The sequence below is a fragment of the Trichomonas vaginalis genome, chromosome IV (assembly GCF_026262505.1).
Source record: "Trichomonas vaginalis G3 chromosome IV, whole genome shotgun sequence".
NCBI classification, from domain to species: domain Eukaryota; phylum Parabasalia; order Trichomonadida; family Trichomonadidae; genus Trichomonas; species Trichomonas vaginalis.
Window position 1 is genome coordinate 23,490,620 of NC_067206.1, and position 19,823 is coordinate 23,510,442.

General features: G+C 32.2%; 7 protein-coding genes and 1 pseudogene across 8 annotated transcripts, besides 6 other annotated features; 5 read left to right on the forward strand and 3 right to left on the reverse strand.

The window, feature by feature from the left end:
- Nucleotides 1–1,981: part of a mobile genetic element that runs on past the window's edge.
- Nucleotides 321–1,245, forward strand: TVAGG3_0154460 (annotated as a pseudogene). The gene has a single exon. A coding segment is annotated over exon 1 (925 nt).
- A 36-nt stretch (nucleotides 1,982–2,017) lies between the features above and the next one.
- TVAGG3_0154470 (uncharacterized protein) lies at nucleotides 2,018–2,464 on the forward strand (the record flags this gene model as incomplete). Its single annotated transcript, XM_051224786.1, has 1 exon — nucleotides 2,018–2,464. One exon carries the CDS (start codon nucleotides 2,018–2,020, stop codon nucleotides 2,462–2,464), a length of 447 nt encoding a protein of 148 aa, XP_051109772.1.
- A 707-nt stretch (nucleotides 2,465–3,171) lies between these two features.
- Nucleotides 3,172–3,408, forward strand: TVAGG3_0154480 (uncharacterized protein; the record flags this gene model as incomplete). Its single annotated transcript, XM_051224787.1, has 1 exon — nucleotides 3,172–3,408. One exon carries the CDS (start codon nucleotides 3,172–3,174, stop codon nucleotides 3,406–3,408), a length of 237 nt encoding a protein of 78 aa, XP_051109773.1.
- A 1,021-nt stretch (nucleotides 3,409–4,429) lies between these two features.
- Nucleotides 4,430–4,556: a mobile genetic element.
- Nucleotides 4,557–4,811: 255 nt separating this feature from the next.
- On the reverse strand, nucleotides 4,812–4,940 carry TVAGG3_0154500 (uncharacterized protein; the record flags this gene model as incomplete). The annotated part of the gene is made up of 1 exon (XM_001306240.1): nucleotides 4,812–4,940. The coding sequence occupies one exon, from the start codon at nucleotides 4,938–4,940 to the stop codon at nucleotides 4,812–4,814; it is 129 nt and encodes a 42-aa protein (XP_001306241.1).
- A 269-nt stretch (nucleotides 4,941–5,209) lies between these two features.
- Nucleotides 5,210–5,249: a mobile genetic element.
- Nucleotides 5,210–5,249: a terminal%2Cinverted (terminal inverted repeat of MuDR-1/TvPhantom-1 transposon ID:TVAGG3_0154510).
- A 292-nt stretch (nucleotides 5,250–5,541) lies between these two features.
- Nucleotides 5,542–5,586: a mobile genetic element.
- A 591-nt stretch (nucleotides 5,587–6,177) lies between these two features.
- On the forward strand, nucleotides 6,178–7,365 carry TVAGG3_0154530 (uncharacterized protein; the record flags this gene model as incomplete). Its single annotated transcript, XM_001306239.2, has 1 exon — nucleotides 6,208–6,675. The coding sequence occupies one exon, from the start codon at nucleotides 6,208–6,210 to the stop codon at nucleotides 6,673–6,675; it is 468 nt and encodes a 155-aa protein (XP_001306240.1).
- Nucleotides 7,366–7,426: 61 nt separating this feature from the next.
- Nucleotides 7,427–9,065, forward strand: TVAGG3_0154540 (uncharacterized protein; the record flags this gene model as incomplete). Its single annotated transcript, XM_001306238.2, has 1 exon — nucleotides 7,427–9,064. The coding sequence occupies one exon, from the start codon at nucleotides 7,427–7,429 to the stop codon at nucleotides 9,062–9,064; it is 1,638 nt and encodes a 545-aa protein (XP_001306239.1).
- A 505-nt stretch (nucleotides 9,066–9,570) lies between these two features.
- On the reverse strand, nucleotides 9,571–12,747 carry TVAGG3_0154550 (UDP-glucose:glycoprotein glucosyltransferase protein; the record flags this gene model as incomplete). The annotated part of the gene is made up of 1 exon (XM_001306237.1): nucleotides 9,571–12,747. The coding sequence occupies one exon, from the start codon at nucleotides 12,745–12,747 to the stop codon at nucleotides 9,571–9,573; it is 3,177 nt and encodes a 1,058-aa protein (XP_001306238.1).
- An 832-nt stretch (nucleotides 12,748–13,579) lies between these two features.
- On the reverse strand, nucleotides 13,580–14,683 carry TVAGG3_0154560 (cell redox homeostasis; the record flags this gene model as incomplete). Its single annotated transcript, XM_001306236.1, has 1 exon — nucleotides 13,589–14,683. One exon carries the CDS (start codon nucleotides 14,681–14,683, stop codon nucleotides 13,589–13,591), a length of 1,095 nt encoding a protein of 364 aa, XP_001306237.1.
- A 369-nt stretch (nucleotides 14,684–15,052) lies between these two features.
- Nucleotides 15,053–15,097: a mobile genetic element.
- Between the last annotated feature and the right edge of the window lie 4,726 nt (nucleotides 15,098–19,823).

Below are 19,823 nucleotides of genomic sequence, written 5' to 3' on the forward strand. Positions count from 1 at the left end.
CTCACGAGGACATAGAGCTTAACAAGTACTTTGTGGAGTATCTTATAAGTGAAGAGTATGTAAGACCTTACTTCATGTTTGACAGCATGAATGAGGATGTTATTTCATGGTTAAAGAATATAAGCAATGTTTTCGGTAAGTACGTCATAGATGACAAAGGTCTTGTTGTATTTTATGAGACAGCAATACGAACACAGGAACTAATGGATATTATGCACTCAACAGCAAAGAAAGGATTTAGTACTATTGGCATGAATGAACATTGCAGGAATGACATATACAACCTATGCTCACGAAAGCCTTACACAAAAGCAATACAAATGATAGAACATAAGTGTCTAAGGTCAGCAAATGAAATCATTACTGTCAGTGGTTATGAAAGAACTGTTAGCAAAGATGAGTGGAAACAGCTATTCATATTAAGGAAGGACGTTGCTGAACTAGTTAAACCTGTTGCACAAACATTGTTTCAGATAAGACCAGCAATGACTAAGAACCCTTTGACCTTAGTCAATGAGACCATAGAGGTTGAAGATAATGACATGAAAGAACTAGGAATGAATGAGAGAAGTTGTGAAGGATGTTTGAGTCAAAACACATGGTTCTTCAGAGCTGTTAAGAAACTTAGTAAAGAACGACAGAAATATTTTATAGAGAAGTATTGCAAAGGATGTGTAAATGAATTGCTTGAAATAGAACTTAGAGACACTTTCACACTAAAGGACTTGAGAGAAATAAGTACATGAGTGAAGAAGGTATTGACATAGCTAGTGTTATAAATGACTTAAGAAGATGTGTTGTCGTTATTGACGGAGCACGTATGACATATCTAGTGAAAGATTATGATGGAATACGAGACACAACAACACTTGTGTCAGTAGATAGCAAGGAATTCAATAAGCTCATGAAGAGTGTTTATGTAGGACGTATTGAGGAGAAGGATGTGAACGCACTGATGATTTATGAAGCGGGTCAGAACAAGAACTATCTTATGAAGTCAGGCATGAGATTCTTTGACGAAAGAGATGACATTTACAGCTATTTCAGAGGATATGAGTATGAGGTACTGAATGAAGTAGATGAAAGCATTATTGAAGGATATTTGAAACATGTTCACGATGTCATATGTAATGAGGATGAAGAGCTTTATGAGTATGTTTTGAACTGGTTCGCCTACATCGTTCAAAATCCTTGTGGAAAGACTGGAACAGTACTTTTGTTAATAGGAAAGCAAGGAACTGGTAAGAATGTACTTAGTAATGTTCTATGCGAGCTCATTAGCAAGTACGCCAACAATAATATAACGGCAATAGAGAATGTGGTTGGTAGATTCAATGCTGCTATTGAGAACATGAAGCTCATCGTATGCAATGAACTAAGCTCATGCGATACGTCTAAGGTCATGAACCACGACGCACTAAAGTCAATAGTAACAGAGACTCAGTTGGACTTAAATCAGAAGTGTCAGCCAGTAAGAAAGATAGAGAATGTTTGTAATATCATCATGATATCTAACAACTTCAACTCAGTAAAGATTGACAAAGACGACAGAAGATTTGTTGTCATTGACGTAAGCAGCAGATACAAAGGAAATTACGAATATTTCTCAAATCTCATTGAAAGCTTTAATGAAGAGTTTTATTCAAACTTACTGACGTACTTCATGAAGAAAGATTTAAGTGAATTTGATGTAAGGAAGATACCATTCACCAGGGCTAAACAAGAACTCATCGAAATGAACAAAACACCTTACCAAATGTTTTACGAGGAGTTCTATGAAAAGTTTGTATCCGGATGGAATTGTACAGAGTGCTACAGAAGATATAAAGAATTTGCGAAGGAGAATGAATTCTTTGCATGTAGTTCAAATGTATTTGGTGGCAAGATGAGAGAATTTGTGAAGAGAAGTAGAAAGCGAGACGGTTCTGCAAGAAGTTATATTTACGAAGCAAGTATGATATTAGAAGGTCGTGGAAAGAAAGAAACAGTGAATTATGAGGAAGTGCTTGAAAAATTCATGGAGTACATGGGAAGCAATATAACATACAACAAAGACATATACAGTGAGTTTAAGTACTACTGTGAACAGCATGAGATTGAAGTAATGAGTAAAGGAGACTTTGAAACGCTTATGAAAGACAGTAAGGAGGTCCATGAGAACAGTGTTGAAATAGTTCATGAGAACAGTGAGGAGGTCATACATGAATGCAATGATGAAATAGTTCACGATGTCGTTCGTGAAGAAGCCATTGCAACAAAGAATGATATAAAGGATTTCATAGAACTTAACAAGGAGGAGTTTAAAGAAGGCTATGAAGTGAAAAGATGTGAAGAAGATTTCTTGGCGTATTTGAAGAAAAAGAGACTAAAGCCAATGGCTCAAAATAAGTTTCAATCGATGTTTGAAAAGAAACGTTTGAGCTATGGTGGTGTAAGAAGCACATATTACTTTGTTAAGAAGTGAGGACATTTATTTTTGTCGTTAGTGTTGGAGTTTGTGTTTGTTGTTAGCGTTTGTCATTTGTGCTGAAGTTAGTACTTGATGTTAGTGTTGGAGTTTGTGTTTGTTGTTAGTGTTTGTCATTTGTGCTGAAGTTAGTACTTGATGTTAGTGTTGGAGTTTGTGTTTGTTGTTAGTGAGAGAATAAATTAAATCATGAACTTTGCCATGGTCTCTGTCCCTAGTAGTTTTCATTAAGTTCTGGAAATAATGAAAGTCATAAACTTTGCCATGGTCTCTGTCCCTAGTAGTTTTCATTATCTCACAGAGTTAATGAAAGTCATACTTTCTATCAGATGAAGCATGCAGATGAACATAATGAAAGTTAGTGAGTTTGCCACGAGTTATGAATAAAATATTGGCATATTAGATAAGATAACTGATGAAACAGATGAAGATAAATTAAATCTTGGACTTTGCCACACTCTGTCCCTAGTTCCTCAAAATCCTTGACAACGTTGCTTAGAAATTTTGGTTCAAAACCTCATCTGATTTTAATCTGTTATGCTACCTGTTAAGTTTCGCGAGATTATAAATGTCATGGAGTTATATAAAAAGGAGGGACAGCTAGGGACACTGGAAGTACTTGTAAGGCTATCTGTTAAGATTGCATGAAATACTAAAAAGTCATGAAATCCATTATCGCTGTGCTAGCTTCACCTTAGAGTAAAATGACAAATAAAGTCACTGAAGCAATGAAACAAAAGTTTTTGGTAGAATACATTAAATCAGGAACTATTCCAGAAGGTTTTTACATTCATACTATGAAGGATGGTAGAGTTCAGTTTAGAAAGATAAAGCAACCATTAGATAAAGAAGGAATTTTGAGAAAGATTAAACTTCATGAGGACAACATTGCTGAACTTAGGAAGAAGTTAGAAGAGTTGGAGAAAGGAAGAGAGTTATAAAGCAATGAATTCAACAGGGTGAAAAAACAGGTGAAAAAAGAGGTGAGATCTCACCTCTTCACCTAAATTTATTTTTGTGCTATGTTTTCATACGTGTGGGAGTGGTGATATCATTAATTTTTAAGTTTATTTTTTTATTTTATTTTTTATTTTATTTGGATGTAAATGACGAAAACTATTGAGATAACAAACTACAACAGTCATGAGTTCAAGAATTTGTTCTTCGTTCCTCGTGAAAATACATTCTATCAGATACGAGGGAGAAAGGGTAAAGTTAGTTTGAGCGTTTATGACAACAAACATAATGGGAGATATATAAAAGCAATAGATACAAACGGTAAGCGTGTTTCATTAGCTTTGTCAAAACTTACTAACATTTATTTTGACAGTGACTTTGACTCTGACGATTGGAGTGACAGCAGCGATACTGAAGAATATGAACTATTGTGTGAAGCACAGCAATGGGAAGCGCTGCAATACTTTTGTAAGTGAGAACATTAATGGGAACGTTAGTGAGAACGTTTATTTTTCATTAGTGAAGTCGTTTGTGAAGTCATTAGTGAAGTCATTTATGTGTCAGATGGTTTTGTAAATATTTAAGGTTAAGTTGGTGTTATGGTTGTGTTGTAAAATATACGTTACCGGTTTCGTAAAGTGTCAAACCGTTAACTTGGGTAAGGTGGAACGCAGTGCCGCCGTACACAAGATAGGGATACTAACTACAATATGTAATGGTACTAGAAATATGTTATATATGTATCTTTTCGTTTCTTCAAACTTCATGAGATACAAGATATCACGGAACCAACTTTCTCAAACAACCTATGCAGATGTATTGGAGGTACATAATGAAACACTTCTACGTTTTCCGAATTGAAATTGTACGGTTAGTTGTTGAACTATAAGCTTCCATAAGGACATAAAAATTAAATCTTAAAATAAATATTATATATAAATATATTTTTAGATACTTAATTTATTTATAATATTTTTTTCCCAAAAAAATTTGGAATTTGAAAAGTTAAGGCTGCACTTACGCCCATCTGACTTTAATTCAAATTTTTGACAACTGGCCTGAAGGGCCATTGAAATTTAACATTAAATATCTGAATTGAAGGCCCCATCATAGGGGCGTAAGTGCACCCTTAAATTCTGAAATAATTAAATCGATAAAAAGAATTTACAATATAACATATTATCAAATAGCCGATCTATTACAATTGAACGATTATTCTATTGATTATTTTGTTTATTTGCCGAGTGCAGTGGAAAGGGTGGAGCCTGAATGGCGACATCCTTTCCACTGCACGAGGCACCAATTTTTAGACAATTTTCCCTGGAAAAGTGATGAGTGTAAGGATTTGGATTTTTTGTCACTTTTTACAAGCATAAAGCTCTTCTTGTTAGCGCATCTCTGCTTTAGCTTCGTCTTTAGCAGTTAATTCTCGGGTAAGTTTCTCTTTCTTATGTTTGCGCTTCTCTTCCTTCTTTGTGGAACCAACTTTTGGCTTTAGAGCTTCATTTGCACTCATTTTTTAATTTTTTTTTCGCTTCGAGAGACATAAAATTTTAATTGATATGATGTGAAAAATAGATTCTCACCCATTTATTAATCTGATATATTAGAAATTCGATATGTTTGATGATGATTCTATTGCATTTTGAGCGAATTTATATGTCAGAGTTGATCATTATGATAAGGTTCAATTTGCCTGATTGAGCACCGACTTTGAATATTCTTTTGAAGAATTCATCAAAATATCAGGCTTTTTTGGGGGTTGGCGTCACCATGGCGTCACGATGTAAACTTCTCAATATTGAATGGTTTACGTCGTGACGCCACCGTATTTTAAATTTTTGAAAGGGCTTTGGCGTCACTATGGGAAGTAATATAAACTATAGAATTTGTTTTGATTACCAATAGAAAATACAATTAATTATAAATTTAAATAGAATCACAATAGGAATAAAAATATCAAGAAAGGAAAAATTATGACTTTTGAGAATACTTTTCAGAAGGGATAAGATTAACATTATTGGACTAGGTTGCTAAGCATTTTAATAGGGAACTGGAGCCTGCGAGGCGCATATCTCGAATAAGCACTTCGCAGGCTTCAGTTTCTACCAGATATCTGGGAAACTTTGTCTGAATAACTTAAGATTTGAACAAAGTTTCCCAGATATCTAGTAGGAATTGCTCCTTACGAGGCATATGCTCTAACTATATGCTTCGTAAGGAGCAATTCCAGCCTCAAATATTTTTTTCTTTTCCTATTTTCTTTCAGATCGAAACTTTTGTTTAATCCATCAAAAGTTGCTTCAAAACTCAATTTTAGGTAATTTTATTTATTTATGTCTATTATTTGATTTCAAACTATATTTCCCAAATTATGATTTTTTTATTCAAAAATTTATATGAGCTTCTCAATATATCTCTCAATTTTATAACTTTATAAATCTCCTTATTATCTGATTTGTAATAAAAGATATTTTTTCTACTTAATTTCCGATCGTTTTTAGTGACGCAAAAGCCCTTTCAAAAATTTAAAATTTGCTGGCGTCACGACGTAAACCACTCAATATTGAGAAGTTTACATCGTGACGCCACGGTGACGCCAACCCCAACCCAACCCAAAATATCAATCCCCAAGCCCGATTTTGTAAGTTTTTTAAAGTTTCAAAATCAATTTTCTAGCTTGGTATCTCTTATTTCCTCAAAACAAATTGGAAACATTTGTTAGATTTCTCGAGGAAAAATAATAAACGTACAGAACCATTGTCAAATTTTATTTCTTTGATATGAGCAACAAAGAAGAGCAGCTAAAGAATAAAGAAGAAGAAGAGACACTTGAAAAGACACCATTCATGATGACAATCCCTGCTGGAGAATCTTTTGCTATTGATTTTGCTAAGCACGAGGAAGATGCTTGCCTTTTAATGCATGCAGCACGTTTAGATGATAAGACCGAAGCTAAACTCATTATTAAATATGATTTCTACAAACAAAACCCTGAAGAATTAACAGATCAAGAATTAAAGACTGCTGAAATGGAAACAAAAGAAGATGTATATGTTTTCAACAAAGGCCAGAAAGAAATTACTCTCGAATATACATTTTATGAAGATTTGAACCCATTCTGCGAAGCTCAAGGATCTGAAATCAGAATTGATGGCATTTTTGCACAGGAAGTTGAAGAAGAGGAAGAAGATTATGAAGAAGAACAAGCAGAGGGTGAAGAAGAGCAAGGAAAGGAAGCTGAGAAGTAAGATTATATAATATACTTATTACGTCTGAAATCATAAATATTTGATTAATATTCATTGGTATTTCATGGAATAATTATGATGTCTCTATTGAAGAGCTCAATGGTACTTATGAAATTATTTGTGGATAAATGTTAATCAATACTCAAACTCCTTTTAGGTCATTATCTTCAAAGGAGAAATCTCTTCAATACTATTAAAGTATTCTTGCGCAAAATTGAATTGAACACAAAAATTACTCTAAATAGACGGAAGCATGATATATTTTCTTTTTTAGAGATAATCACAATTTTAATTTCTGTTCCTATTTGAAAGCAAATTTCTTATACCCTCAATTTTTTTACTTTTGCAACTCAATATAGAGAATTTTTTTCAAATTATAGAACAATTTGAAATACAATAGAGACCAACACTGACATGAAAGTATAGGATATCAAAGAACCTTTATAATGGTAATACTGTGATGAACAGATGCTATAAGGGATTAGATTAGTATTATCTTTTAAAATTTGATATACTAGGAAAATCATTGGATTAATGATCAAACTTGGTAAATATTTCTTTTAGTTTTTAAGCGAAATTGCATTTAAAAAGTTAATTTTTTTGCAAAATGGCATCCTTACTCATATATCTCGCTGTTTCAAGCTGCTTTTTCGATCTTATTATATACTAATGCTCTATGCACATAATGACAAATTCTATAATCCATCCCAAAATTTGATTCTTGTCACTTTTCATCAAATTTTTGTCAAAAATGGAAGCTCTTTTATTACCAGGTGAATATATCGTTCAGGAGTTCGGTACAGTCACCTTTGATATGGGAGGAAAGAAAGATAAAGGGCCTCTCTATGTTACTAACGGAAGACTTCTAATTTATGATAAAAGTTCGAACTCATTTCCTGTTGATTACGATCCCACATTATTGAAGGATACAAAAGCACAGCAAAAGGTTAGTAAAGACAATCCTACAACAGATGCAAGTAATTCCGTCAGCAGACTCGTTAATACAACAAATAATAAACCTTTAATTCTTATTACTTTCCATGGAAAAGAATGTAACAATGATCAATCTAATTTTAACAAAGCATACTTAACTCTTAAAGAATCAAAACCAATTCCTAAAGTTTCAAAAGACCAAGTTGACAATACTCCCTTAGAATTAAGGATTTTTAACGAATTATGTGTAAATAACAAAACATTAGCAAGTATACTTAACACGAAGGATGATCTTTCGAATCAATTCTTTACAGATAACTTTAATAACTTTGAATCAGAAATTATTAGTATATTTGCAAAACATCGCTCCCAAATCATTGGCTATTCAAGTAAAGATCAATGGCAACTCTCCCAAAAAGCAGATACTACTTCAGGAGCTAATATAAGTAAATATTCTTTAGATGAACAAACAATCAGACAAATCTTCCGTCGCCATCCGAAATTCCACGAGGAGTACAAAAAACTTTCAACACCTGAAGAACAAGAAAAATTCTTTAGTGAAAAATTTATCGACCACATAAGGAAATACAACGATATTACACAGCTTACCAACATCGAGGACATCGATATTGAACATTTCAATCCTCAGGATACCCAATATCGCTTCAAACAACTAGAAATCTGTTGTAATATCGAAAAATTAGGAGACACATATACATATTCGGGAATTTTCGATAAAGATACTATGAAACCACCAGAAACAATCACTTTGACCGATGTTTCTACCCATACAGAGCTTGTTTTGATAGAATTAGGCGTAATTCCTGATACATCCAAAAACAAGACAGATATTAATAAATACAAGAATATGCCAATTGAGAGGATTGACTCTTTGGCCGCAGATCTCTCAGTTCCAGAAGAAATTAAATATACTCCATTTTGTGTTGACAAAAGTAAGCTTTTCCAACAATCTTATACAGCACCATCACAAGAAGAATGGACCTCATCTATAGATGCCTTCAATTCTGAACTCCACCAAGCTCATCAATCATTTACTGATGCAAAGTGCAATTTCAACCAGTTTAGAACTGTTCTTATTGAAATGACAATTAAGTCACAGCTACTGAATGACTACGACATCTCCGCTTTGACTGAAGAACAGATTTCTCTGATTGAAAAGTTCGCTGAGTTCTATTCCGAACTGGAAATATACGCATTCACTTATTGGAAGGCCATTGATAAAAAGGCTGCACAAATTCAGACACAAATTAGAGAAAAAGTTCAAAATCTGAAAGATAGAGTGCAGAGATTCGTCAGAACATCGGATGAGAAGATGCTGCTCAACTCTTTGTTTGATAACATGAACAGTATCATTGATCCAATCTTGGGAGGTAAAACTTTCGCTCAATTACCTCAAAATACTAACGCTACTGGATTCAGCTTCATGAGCTTTTAATAAAGTATATATATATTTATTATATTTTTTAATAACATGCGTGTGGCTAGACATAATGTGTTTATCTAGAAAACAGGTTAATACAATCTTGAGTAATATTGTCTTCATGAATTACATTCTAAGGCAATTGTATTTCCAGGTTTAGATGGGCTGGATACCTTTATTTTTTTCTCCATACAAGGTGAATTTTCGAATATAACAAATCAAACTTTGAAACCAAAGCTGCTGTGTATGATGTATTTGATCAACCATGAAAGTTTGAGATCCATTATATCATTCTAGTGTGGTTAAATTTTTTCCCATCAATATGAAATAATGGGAAATGCTATTTGAAAAATGAGCTTAGTACATATTCTCAATTTGACCAATAGCATGGAACAATGACATATCTTACACTTAAAATTCTCTGTAATAATGAGTTATTTTTGTAAAGTTATATATCATCAACTTTTTTATCATATCATAATCAAATTCATTTAAAATAAATATTTATAAGTATATTTTATTTATTTTACAGTTGCATTTTGAGTGACATACATTCGATAAACGTTTGCTCTCAGCTTTAAATAAGTATTTAAACTGTTGAACAAAGCCTTTTTTGTTGGAGGATCGTAAACGAACTCAGTCAAAGCATCATCTTTCTTCTTTTTATTTGTTGATCCTTCCATGTACGAAACTTCTTCAGGCAGAGTAACGAATTGTACAGGAACTTGAAGTTGGTTCATTATCTCATCATCATAATTATTAACAAATATTGAATACCTTATTCTGAACATTACCAAATACCTGAACAAATCGAAATAGTTTTGTTTCCTTGCGTTTTCCATGTCAATCATAAAGAATCTTGAAGAATGGTAAGGTCTTCCTGCTCTTTGTAACAATGATTCTCTCTCCATGAACCACATAGAAACAAATGGTTTGAACTTCCTTCCGAAATGTGGTGCCGCAATTGCTGCATCTCTCATGTTGAAATCGGTCAGCAATTTTATGTCTTTCTTGAAGAAAATTGATTGGTCGACAAAAACAACACGTTTTACTGTTGACGGAAGGATGAAATCCACCATCGCGTGTTTCATTGTCGCAACCATCATCTCGTGTGCTGTTGACATCTCAAGGAAGGGAGGAACGTATTCTGCAACAGGAACAATGTTAACTCCAAAGCCTTCGCCGCTTCTTGGAGGATTTACAACATATGCAGTGATCTTCTCTTTTGTTGTGTTCACTAATGACGAAAGCATCAAAATGAAGTTCGTTTCGAAGACAGGATTAGTAATGATCGAGAAGATGTGGACACCTTCAGAGGTTGGAACGTCAATATGTGAAAAATCTGACATGTAAAATTTGTAAACTGGTAAAATTGAGTCAGAAATGACAGATTGTCTTAATCCTTGAGCATTGTAGATTCCTGGAGGAAGAGTGAACTGGAAATAGCCGGATTCTTTAAGAGCGGTATGGTAAATGTCGCCAATTTTGATTACGTTGGCTCCTGGAGCGAATCCGGTCAAAATGAGACCTTCAATGTAGAAATGGAGGCCACGACGAATTACAGCCCAGCTCTTATGACCTACAAATGTTAGATTGGCCACTGGGGGTGCGTTTTGGAGCTCATTCATTACAGGGAAATAATTTTCTTGCATAAATGGAAAAGTTGTGTCTAATCCTTCCGTACTACAGCTAGGAATGAAGGCTACGATGCCGGCGCCGGATTGGCCGACGTGGGAAGCGACTTCAATTATTTCTCTGAAATTTATTGAGAAAGGATTAGTAATTAGGCTGTAGGCCATCTCAGCATTTGGATTTGAGTAATCTATAATGTACAAATTTGTTTCTGGATTAACAAATTTCGTTCTTTTGATTCCATTTAAGAATTGTGAAGCTCTGAGGATAGTTATGTAGAAGACTTGTGGTGACGTTGCTTTATTTGTGATATTATGGCAATATCTCTTTTGTACATACCTCAAAGCGTAATCGAATTGTTCTCCATTAAGGTTTCCTTCGAAAATATGTGGACCAATGATCGTTTTCGGAGAACTTCCTATTCGGAGAAGCAATCTCAGCTCCGGATCAATCTCTCCTGACTCGATTTCGTAAAATTCGAAATTTGGAACGTCTTCTTTTACAGAAGCGTAACTGAGGTTGGCCTTGCAGTCGACAAAGAAAACAGGAATCGGCATCTCTGCCTGGCGATGTCGATAAGAAGGACGATTAAATAAATTCTCAAAAATGGAAATAATGGTTCGGCTATCGATACCCGAGAATGTGATAATCTGCTCATTTCGGATTTTTATCGGTGGCCGCATTTTTTCAAGAACAATTGAATTATTTTTGAGATAATCCGTCAAAGACTGATTTGTTACGAACGTTCCTTGTTTGGCAGCATCCATGAGTCTATTTACTTGCTGTAAATAAAATCTGCGCCATTCTAAATACGACAAAGGTCCAGATACGAAATTACCATTGACAGAATACGTTGTATCGTTAATTCCAACTTTTTGATAATAATCATTGAGATCATTAACGATAGCGGTGAACCCTGTATCGTTGTAAAGTCTTTTTTCAATATCATTCCAATTAATAATCGGACGAGTTGCTTTATATTCCTTTTTGATGTTGCCACTCTCTAAGGCATCGAATAAGTATTTAATGGCTGTTCTTGCGCCAAGAGTTTCCTCAGTTTTCAAATATGAATAAACAATTTTCTTTTCTGTCTCATTTGTTAGATCTCCGAGGCAGTAAACATTAACTACATAAGGTATTTCGGATCTTGCAAGCTCTAGAAGGTCGTAAAGTAAATATTTCGACATCGGATTATTTATATTCACAAAAAGTTGAATTGACGACAAAACTTCCTTGTATCTCATGAACTCTTCAGGCGATGTTGCATTTACGTTGAGTTCCTTGGGAGATCTCTGTAAAACATTGAAGAAATCGTGATGTGTCAAATCTCGATGCCAATGAGGCGGAGAAACGTAATTGTAAACTTCTTTGACGGTTGGACTGTAAATTATTTGTTCGTAGTCGGTCGAATTCGTAAATTGAAGATGTGATAAAATAAATTTCGTTTGCGTTTCTTCTAGAAGAGCACGAAGGACGTCATGAGATGTGCCATCAACTACTCTACCATTTATACTGATTGTTTCGGCAAAACTTGTATTCGAAGTTAAATTTTTGAATGAATCAATTAAACTATCGAATATTGGATGGTTTTCGAGAAAAGGATACTCTCCAGGAAAATTGGCAGCTGAGTTCCTCAAGAAACTGAACCTATCTTGAGCATTTGGGAAAGAATACAATCTTGATAAGAAACGCGCTGAAAAATTCTTGATTTTGTTCTCATTGAAGTCATTTGGAACTGAAAATCCATAGCCGCGTAGCTCCGAAATCGTATTTTCTTTGCTCCTGCCTGCTGAAGCGCGAGGATGAAAATATCTCCATGAAAGAGAAAGATTTAGTAAGCCAAGTACGGATTTTGGCATCCATTCTTGATTTAATAAACGTAAAACTTTATCTTTTGTTAAGTCTGTCTCATCTTGAAGGAGATGTTGAACATGAACAGTTAAATCGGGCCTTAAGAACTCAAAAAATAGCAATGTTTCATCTTCGATGTATGAATCTCCCCATGTACCATATAATTTTGTTGTTTCTTCTGCTCGTGAGAGAAAAAGAAACGAAAAGAGAAACATTGAAATTTTTTTTTCGAAATTTGATTTTTTTTTTACATCTACTCACCAAATATCAATATTGGATAAATACTGATGTAAATACGATTAGTCAGAAGTACACTATGAATGTTGCAATATCATTGCATTCCAACTCTTCCATTTAAAAATAAAATCTTTGATTTGTGTGTAATCTTTGTTAGGCATTGAGTATATTGCTATATTTTGTACAAATCATTTAATATCTCTCATGAATTCTTCGAAACTCGGATATATTTCATATTTTATTCTCATATAGATCAAGGAGCTTCAAGAATTTAATTTTCAATGATTCGTTGAGTTAGAAATTTATTTGCACATTGAAATAAGTTATTAAACCATTGACGAATTATAAATTTAAATCATTGATGAATTTTTAATAAAAATCTGAGGAAATGGTGAAATTAGAAAGATGGATTTTGGAGGGAGATCCTAATTCCTTCTGATATCATAGAGATATATAATGAGCACAAAAATTAGCTAAAAATTTTAGGGGTTTCTAATGGCAGAAACGTGAGATTTGAAGGGGGCTTCCGTTTTTGTCCTATATATTTCATATTGATATGTATGTTCATGAAATATAAGATATCATTCAGATGATTGAAATAAAGCAATCTTTCTTATAGAGTAAAAGCAGGTGAATCAACATATCCTTGTACATGTTTCTTCTCCTACTCTAAATGATTTGTTACTGTTAATATCGAAAAAAAGTAAAATCATTTCCATAATCTTTCAAATTTTTAACAGGATGTATAAATCAGTATGAGGAAGAGCAGATATATTAAAAATTAAGTATAAAAAAATTGTAAAATTTATTAAAAACAAATTATAATTCCTTTTGTTCTGATTTTTCAGACTGATGTTGTTCCATATTAGCTGTATTTTCATTTGATTCTTGGTTTTGTGTTGGAGGAATGTAGTTCGGATAGAATTCTTTGAAAACGTTGAAATTCTTGTTTGTAAAGTCTCTATTCTTAGCATTTACATGAGGATCAGTTATCATATGATGCATTTTATTAATTGTTTGGATAATTTTCTCATCACCTTCTTTAATAATTCGATTCATCACTTTTACGTAAAAAGAAGCTCCTGGAACTTCTTTTGTCTTCTCTATTATTTTGCTTCTTTCTTCTGGATCCTTTGTTTCGATGAATTCTTTGACAAATGGCTTTGCAGCTTCAATTCTTCCAACATTTTCTTCAAGAAAGCCGTCTATACGCCTGTGAGTATCGCAATTATCGTTAATGTCGAGGACAAGAAGATTGGCAATGGCCATATCATTGAAAGGAACGTAATTTGCGTTTGTCCATCTTGCAGCGACTGGATAGCCAAGATCGTTAACTGGCTTGCACAATGGTCTGAATTTATCGCATCTGATAATACCAATTGTAACATTTTCTTCATTTTGGAAGGCTTTTGCGACCATTCTTGCTTCATAAAGGAATTTTTTATGATGTTCAAAAAGAGATGAGTAGAAAATACCAACAGCACATTTCTTGCTATCTTTCCATGCTTCAAAGTTATTTGGTGTGACTTCGTAAAATAATTTCGGAATTTTTCTTGGTTCAATGTTTGTTTTCTCTTTAACAAACTTAGCAAATTCATCTGCACCCATATACCCTTCAAATTTTATTGGTGTAAGCGAGTTTGGCATGAAAATTGCAACACTTGGGTATTTTTCTATGTTGAATTCATTGACACATAGATTTTTATGTGTAATGCAATCAATTGCGACAAAATTTACATCATCAAACATTTCAGTTACTTGCCAAAACTCGTCAGCCATTGCAAAACAATGCGGACATGAAGGATTATAGAATTTTACAAGGGCAGGCTTATTGGTGCCGATATAATCTTGATAATCATAGTCGCCAACCTCTTGAATATCTGTTGAAAACGAAAAATATAACAAGAAAAACATTTTTTTGTCAAATTTTAATCGACCAAATTATTTAGATCAAAATAACTTGATAAATATTATCCTTATTCAATGTATTAATGTGAATCTAAATAGATCAACCTTTTGATTGCTGGGCTGAATACAATCACACATTTGAAGCAACAAATCTGCTAAAAATATAACCCATCCTAAGGATGTCATTTTGTCGCGCATGGGTCGATTGCGAAACCCAAGTCGGGGCGCTGGGAGTGTCAAAAATTGAGTTAATTTGTAAAGTGTCAAAATTATTATTGGTGAATTAAAATCAAATATTATAATAGATATCACACCTTGGTTTTTGTTGAATTTTCTTGTATTTTCAGAGAATTGATATTAAAATTTTCTATGAGCCAAAGGTACATTCAGTTGGTGATAATAGCAAATTGGGATGAAAATTTCCTATTCCTCGCTATGGGAATATTTATTATATCTTCCGTTTCCCCTCACAAATATATTTAATTTTCTGAATAATACGTATAATAAAATGAATAACTCAAAAACTAAAATACAATATTAATATTGGGTAATGACTCGATATGATCAAAACTTTTGAATTCATACATTTTTTGAAAAATTTGGATTTTTCAAAAATGATTTTGTTTGAGCATGAACGTGAAGCGAAATTTTAAGGAAAATATTAAGTTAAGTAATTTGGGTTTATCTTGTTATGTGATGCATATTTTCACGATCTGACAGCAGAAATCGAATCAGCGGAGCCTGAAGAATCAGATTACGCGGGAAAAATAGGTTTTGAACGCTTAGATAGGGCTAAAATGAGACTTTATGAGGTGTGTTGTATAAATATAGTTTTTGCGATAATATGTCATGAGATCAGAATACGAAGGGAGTATGTATGCGTTATTGTCACATGTTTATATGTGGAAATAGCTCAGTAGAGTCTGTAAGATAGTTCGGTACACACCATAAGTTATATAAAGCACAAAAAATAAAAAATAAATATTAAAAAGGTAAAATTATATTAGAAAAAATATGTGTGAGGGGATGTCTCTATAAAACATAGTTAATTGACAAAGGTGGATGCACAATACACTCTTGTCGGTCAAAGTTTTGCAATCACATTCTGATTGCAAAAGATTGTTCCATTCTGGGATACATGCAGAGGCAATGTCTCCCAGAATGAGACACTGCGACCGACAAGAGTGCACAATACACTCTTGTCGGTCAAAGTTTTGCAATCACATTCTGATTGCAAAAGATTGTTCCATTCTGGGATACATGCAGAGGCAATATCTCCCAGAATGACATCTTCATGCCAAAGGCAATATATTTCTTATTTAAATTTGCATAAACTCCAATTTTTTTTCAATCTTAATTAAATTTTTTTTCTACTTCTTTAATTCGTTTCATCTTTCTCATAGAATATCTATTCCTTTTACAGACATGAAATCCCTAATCAGGCTTTTTCAATACTCATATATTTCATATAAATCATTGTTATTTTTTCTCTCATCGCATATTTTATTAAATTTCCATATTTCCTCTCACATATCCCTCTTCACATATATTGAATCTCCACACTCATCTATTAGAACAATATATTTTCGCTTAATCTCATATTATTCATTAACAATCTTTCCTATTCTTATTTCTAGTTAATATACCAATATATATATATAGAATATATGCCGAATTACATATTCAGATATATTAAATTCAAGAAATTCTTCTAAAATTATTCTCCTATTCATAATAAAATCATATTTAGTCTCACATCACAATTCTCTCAGTTCTCCAATATCATGTCATATTGGTAACATCACATATATCTCTTATAATATCACTTTAATTTGTATTTTTTTATTTTAATTATATTTAATTAGTTCTACATTCTATTATTATAGAGGTTTGACAAATTCATCAATAGTTAAAATCGAAATCTATGCAGATCTTTGAATCTAATGAAAATTACATTTCGATATCTTTTTGCAAGCTTAATTTTTTGTATTATCTTAAAATACATTTAGTAATGTTATGTACATATTGAATTCAAATTATGACGCAGTATTATGCAACTCATCTTGAGATTCACATTTCATTTTCACAATTATTGCATATATACATCAATAACATATTGTACTCATATAGCTACACGACTCTAAACTCAATGACATCAAATAATGCTTCTAATATTTAAAATTATTTTTGCATTTTTGATTCTCAGCTTAACTTCTATAAATGTCACCAAAACATTTCATTCCTACCAAAAAATAATATATTAGTAATTAAGCGTTTATTATCATTGTTACTCACATCATATTAATTCATTTTTGTAATTTTTTAAATAAATGACTGGAATCATAAACCCTATGTACCCATATCAACATGTTAAAATTTCAAAGTCTGAAACTTAGTATACATTGAGTTTCATGAAATCAGATAATCTCGTAGATTTCTTAAATATTATATATTGCTGGCCAATAATGATGCAGTATGATTCTCCATCATATCAGCATTCTAAACATATCTTTATTTTGTCAATTGGCATAAATTAAGGGTGCTTTTCAGGCGATAAATGGTATTTTAGATACCTGGGTAGGGGTCATGAAAAAGTTGCAAAAGTCAAAAATTGAGGGTAGCAATGATAAATATGAAAAGAAGAATAATGAAATAAAACAATGATAAATATGAAAAGAAGAATAATGAAATAAAACAATGATAAATATGAAAAGAAAGAGAATGTTATAAAACAATGATAAATATGAAAAGAAAGAGAAATTCAAAAATCAATGATAAATATAAAAAGTGAAAGAATTCCATGAAACAATGATAAATATGAAAAGAAAGAGAATATTATAAAACAATGATAAATATGAAAAGAAAGAGAATTCCGTGAAACAATGATAAATATGAAAAGAACGAGAATTTTATAAAACAATGATAAATATAAAAAGAAAGAGAATGTAATATAGCAATTATAAATATGAAAAGAAGGAGAATGTAATAAAACATTGATAAACATGATAAGAAAGAGAATAAGTTTCATGATGACATCTGCACCGTGGTCAACTAAGATTTCAACAATTTCTATTAAATTTGTTTTGATTGCAATACTAAGAGGGCACTCATTAAAATAAAAAATATTTCATAAAGCAATAAAAAATATGAAAAGATAGAGCATTTTATAAAACAATGATTAACACGAAAAGAAAGATAAGTACATAAAACAATAATAAAAATGAAAAGAAAGAGAATGTTTTGTATCAATGATAAATATGAAAGGAAAGAGAATGTAATAAAGCAATGATGAATATGAAAAGAAAGAAAATGTTATAAAGCAATGATAAATATGAAAAGGAAGAGAATTCCATGAAACAATGATAAATATGAAAAGGAAGAGAATGTAATAAAATAATGATTAATATGAAAAGAAAGAGAGTCACATAAAGCAATGATAAATATTAAAAGAACAAGAATGTCATTGAACAATGATAAGTATTAAAAGAAAGAAAATTCTATGAAACAATGATAAAGAGTTGTTAAAAAACGGTTATAATCGTCGTCCTACTTCTCCATTTTTTACCAGAATTTCTCACTTTGAACGATAGAACCTATGAATCGAGCCATGATTCACATACCAAAAATTCGAGGAAAATTTTTAAATGATATCTGTCTCGTCAAACCCTAATGTTGAGAAAAGATGCGAAATCATAATCAAATTATTTGGCACAAAATCAAATTTTCTTTCTTAAGAATGGTGAAGCTATATATTTTAGCTATGTCAGAATGTGAATAGTTGTATATTTATAGAATATGAGGAAATTGCAAAATTGCGAGAATATGAGAATATAAAAATGGTAAATATGCACATTTTTGATATAATTAGAATTTAATAGGAAATGAAATATGTGTGGAAGTGTGATATTGCACGATATTAACATACGAAGCAGTGAGTGAGAAAGAATTGGAGAAATTCAATGGTGAATTATAATAAAATGAGTATATAAGCCTTAGATATGTAATGTAAAATGTTCCTAAGTAGTGGAAGATTGATTTGTATGTATTTTGACTAATCAACATCTGATTGTTCACTTTGTTCCTTATCTGAGGTGCATTAAGAGATATTGAACCTCAGATGAGGAACAAAGACTTGAAAGATTGTTAAAAACAATCTTTCATGTCTTTTGTCGACAATCTGATGTTGATTGTTCACTTTGTTCCTCATCTGAGGTACTTGTTTAAGCATTGTACCTCATATGAGGAACAAAGACTTCAGAAACTCTTAAGAACAATCTTTAGTGTTCTTGGGTGACAATCAACATCTGTTTGTTCACTTTGTTCCTCATCTGAGGTACATTAAGAGATATTGAACCTTATATGAGGAACAAAGACTTGAAAGATTGTTAAAAACAATCTTTCATGTCTTTTGACAACAATCAACATCTGATTGTTCACTTTGTTCCTCATCTGAGGTACATTAAGAGATATTGAACCTCAGATGAGGAATAAAGACTTCAGAGACTTTTTGTGAGAGTCTTCGAAAACTTTCTTCTTCAATCAGAAGTTGATTGAAGACTTTGTTCCTCATCTGAGTTAGACGGAGGAATATTGTACATCAGATGATATTATATTGTTTAAAATCACATTTTAGAGATTTTATTTGGTTAAATATAAAAATTTAATATTGAATTTAACTCATTTTAAAGATTTTATTATTCAACCCAATATGTAAACAATAACAATAACCTTCTATAGATTTAAATCATTGAAATTTGCTTGAATTTTGAAATAATGATAGAAAATATGAGAAAAAATATAATTATAAATTGGAAAATTTTTTGATTTTTAATTTTTCATGAGAATTTATTAAATTGAGGAGTCTTTGCTCCTCATCTGAGGTTCAATATCTCTTAATGTACCTCAGATGAGGAACAAAGTGAACAATCAGATGTTGATTGTTGTCAAAAGACATGAAAGATTGTTTTTAACAATCTTTCAAGTCTTTGTTCCTCATCTGAGGTTCAATATCTCTTAATGCACCTCAGATGAGGAACAAAGTGAACAATCAGATGCTGATTGTTCTTAAGAGTCTCTGAAGTCTTTGTTCCTCATATGAGGTACAATGCTTAAACAAGTACCTCAGATGAGGAACAAAGTCTTCAAA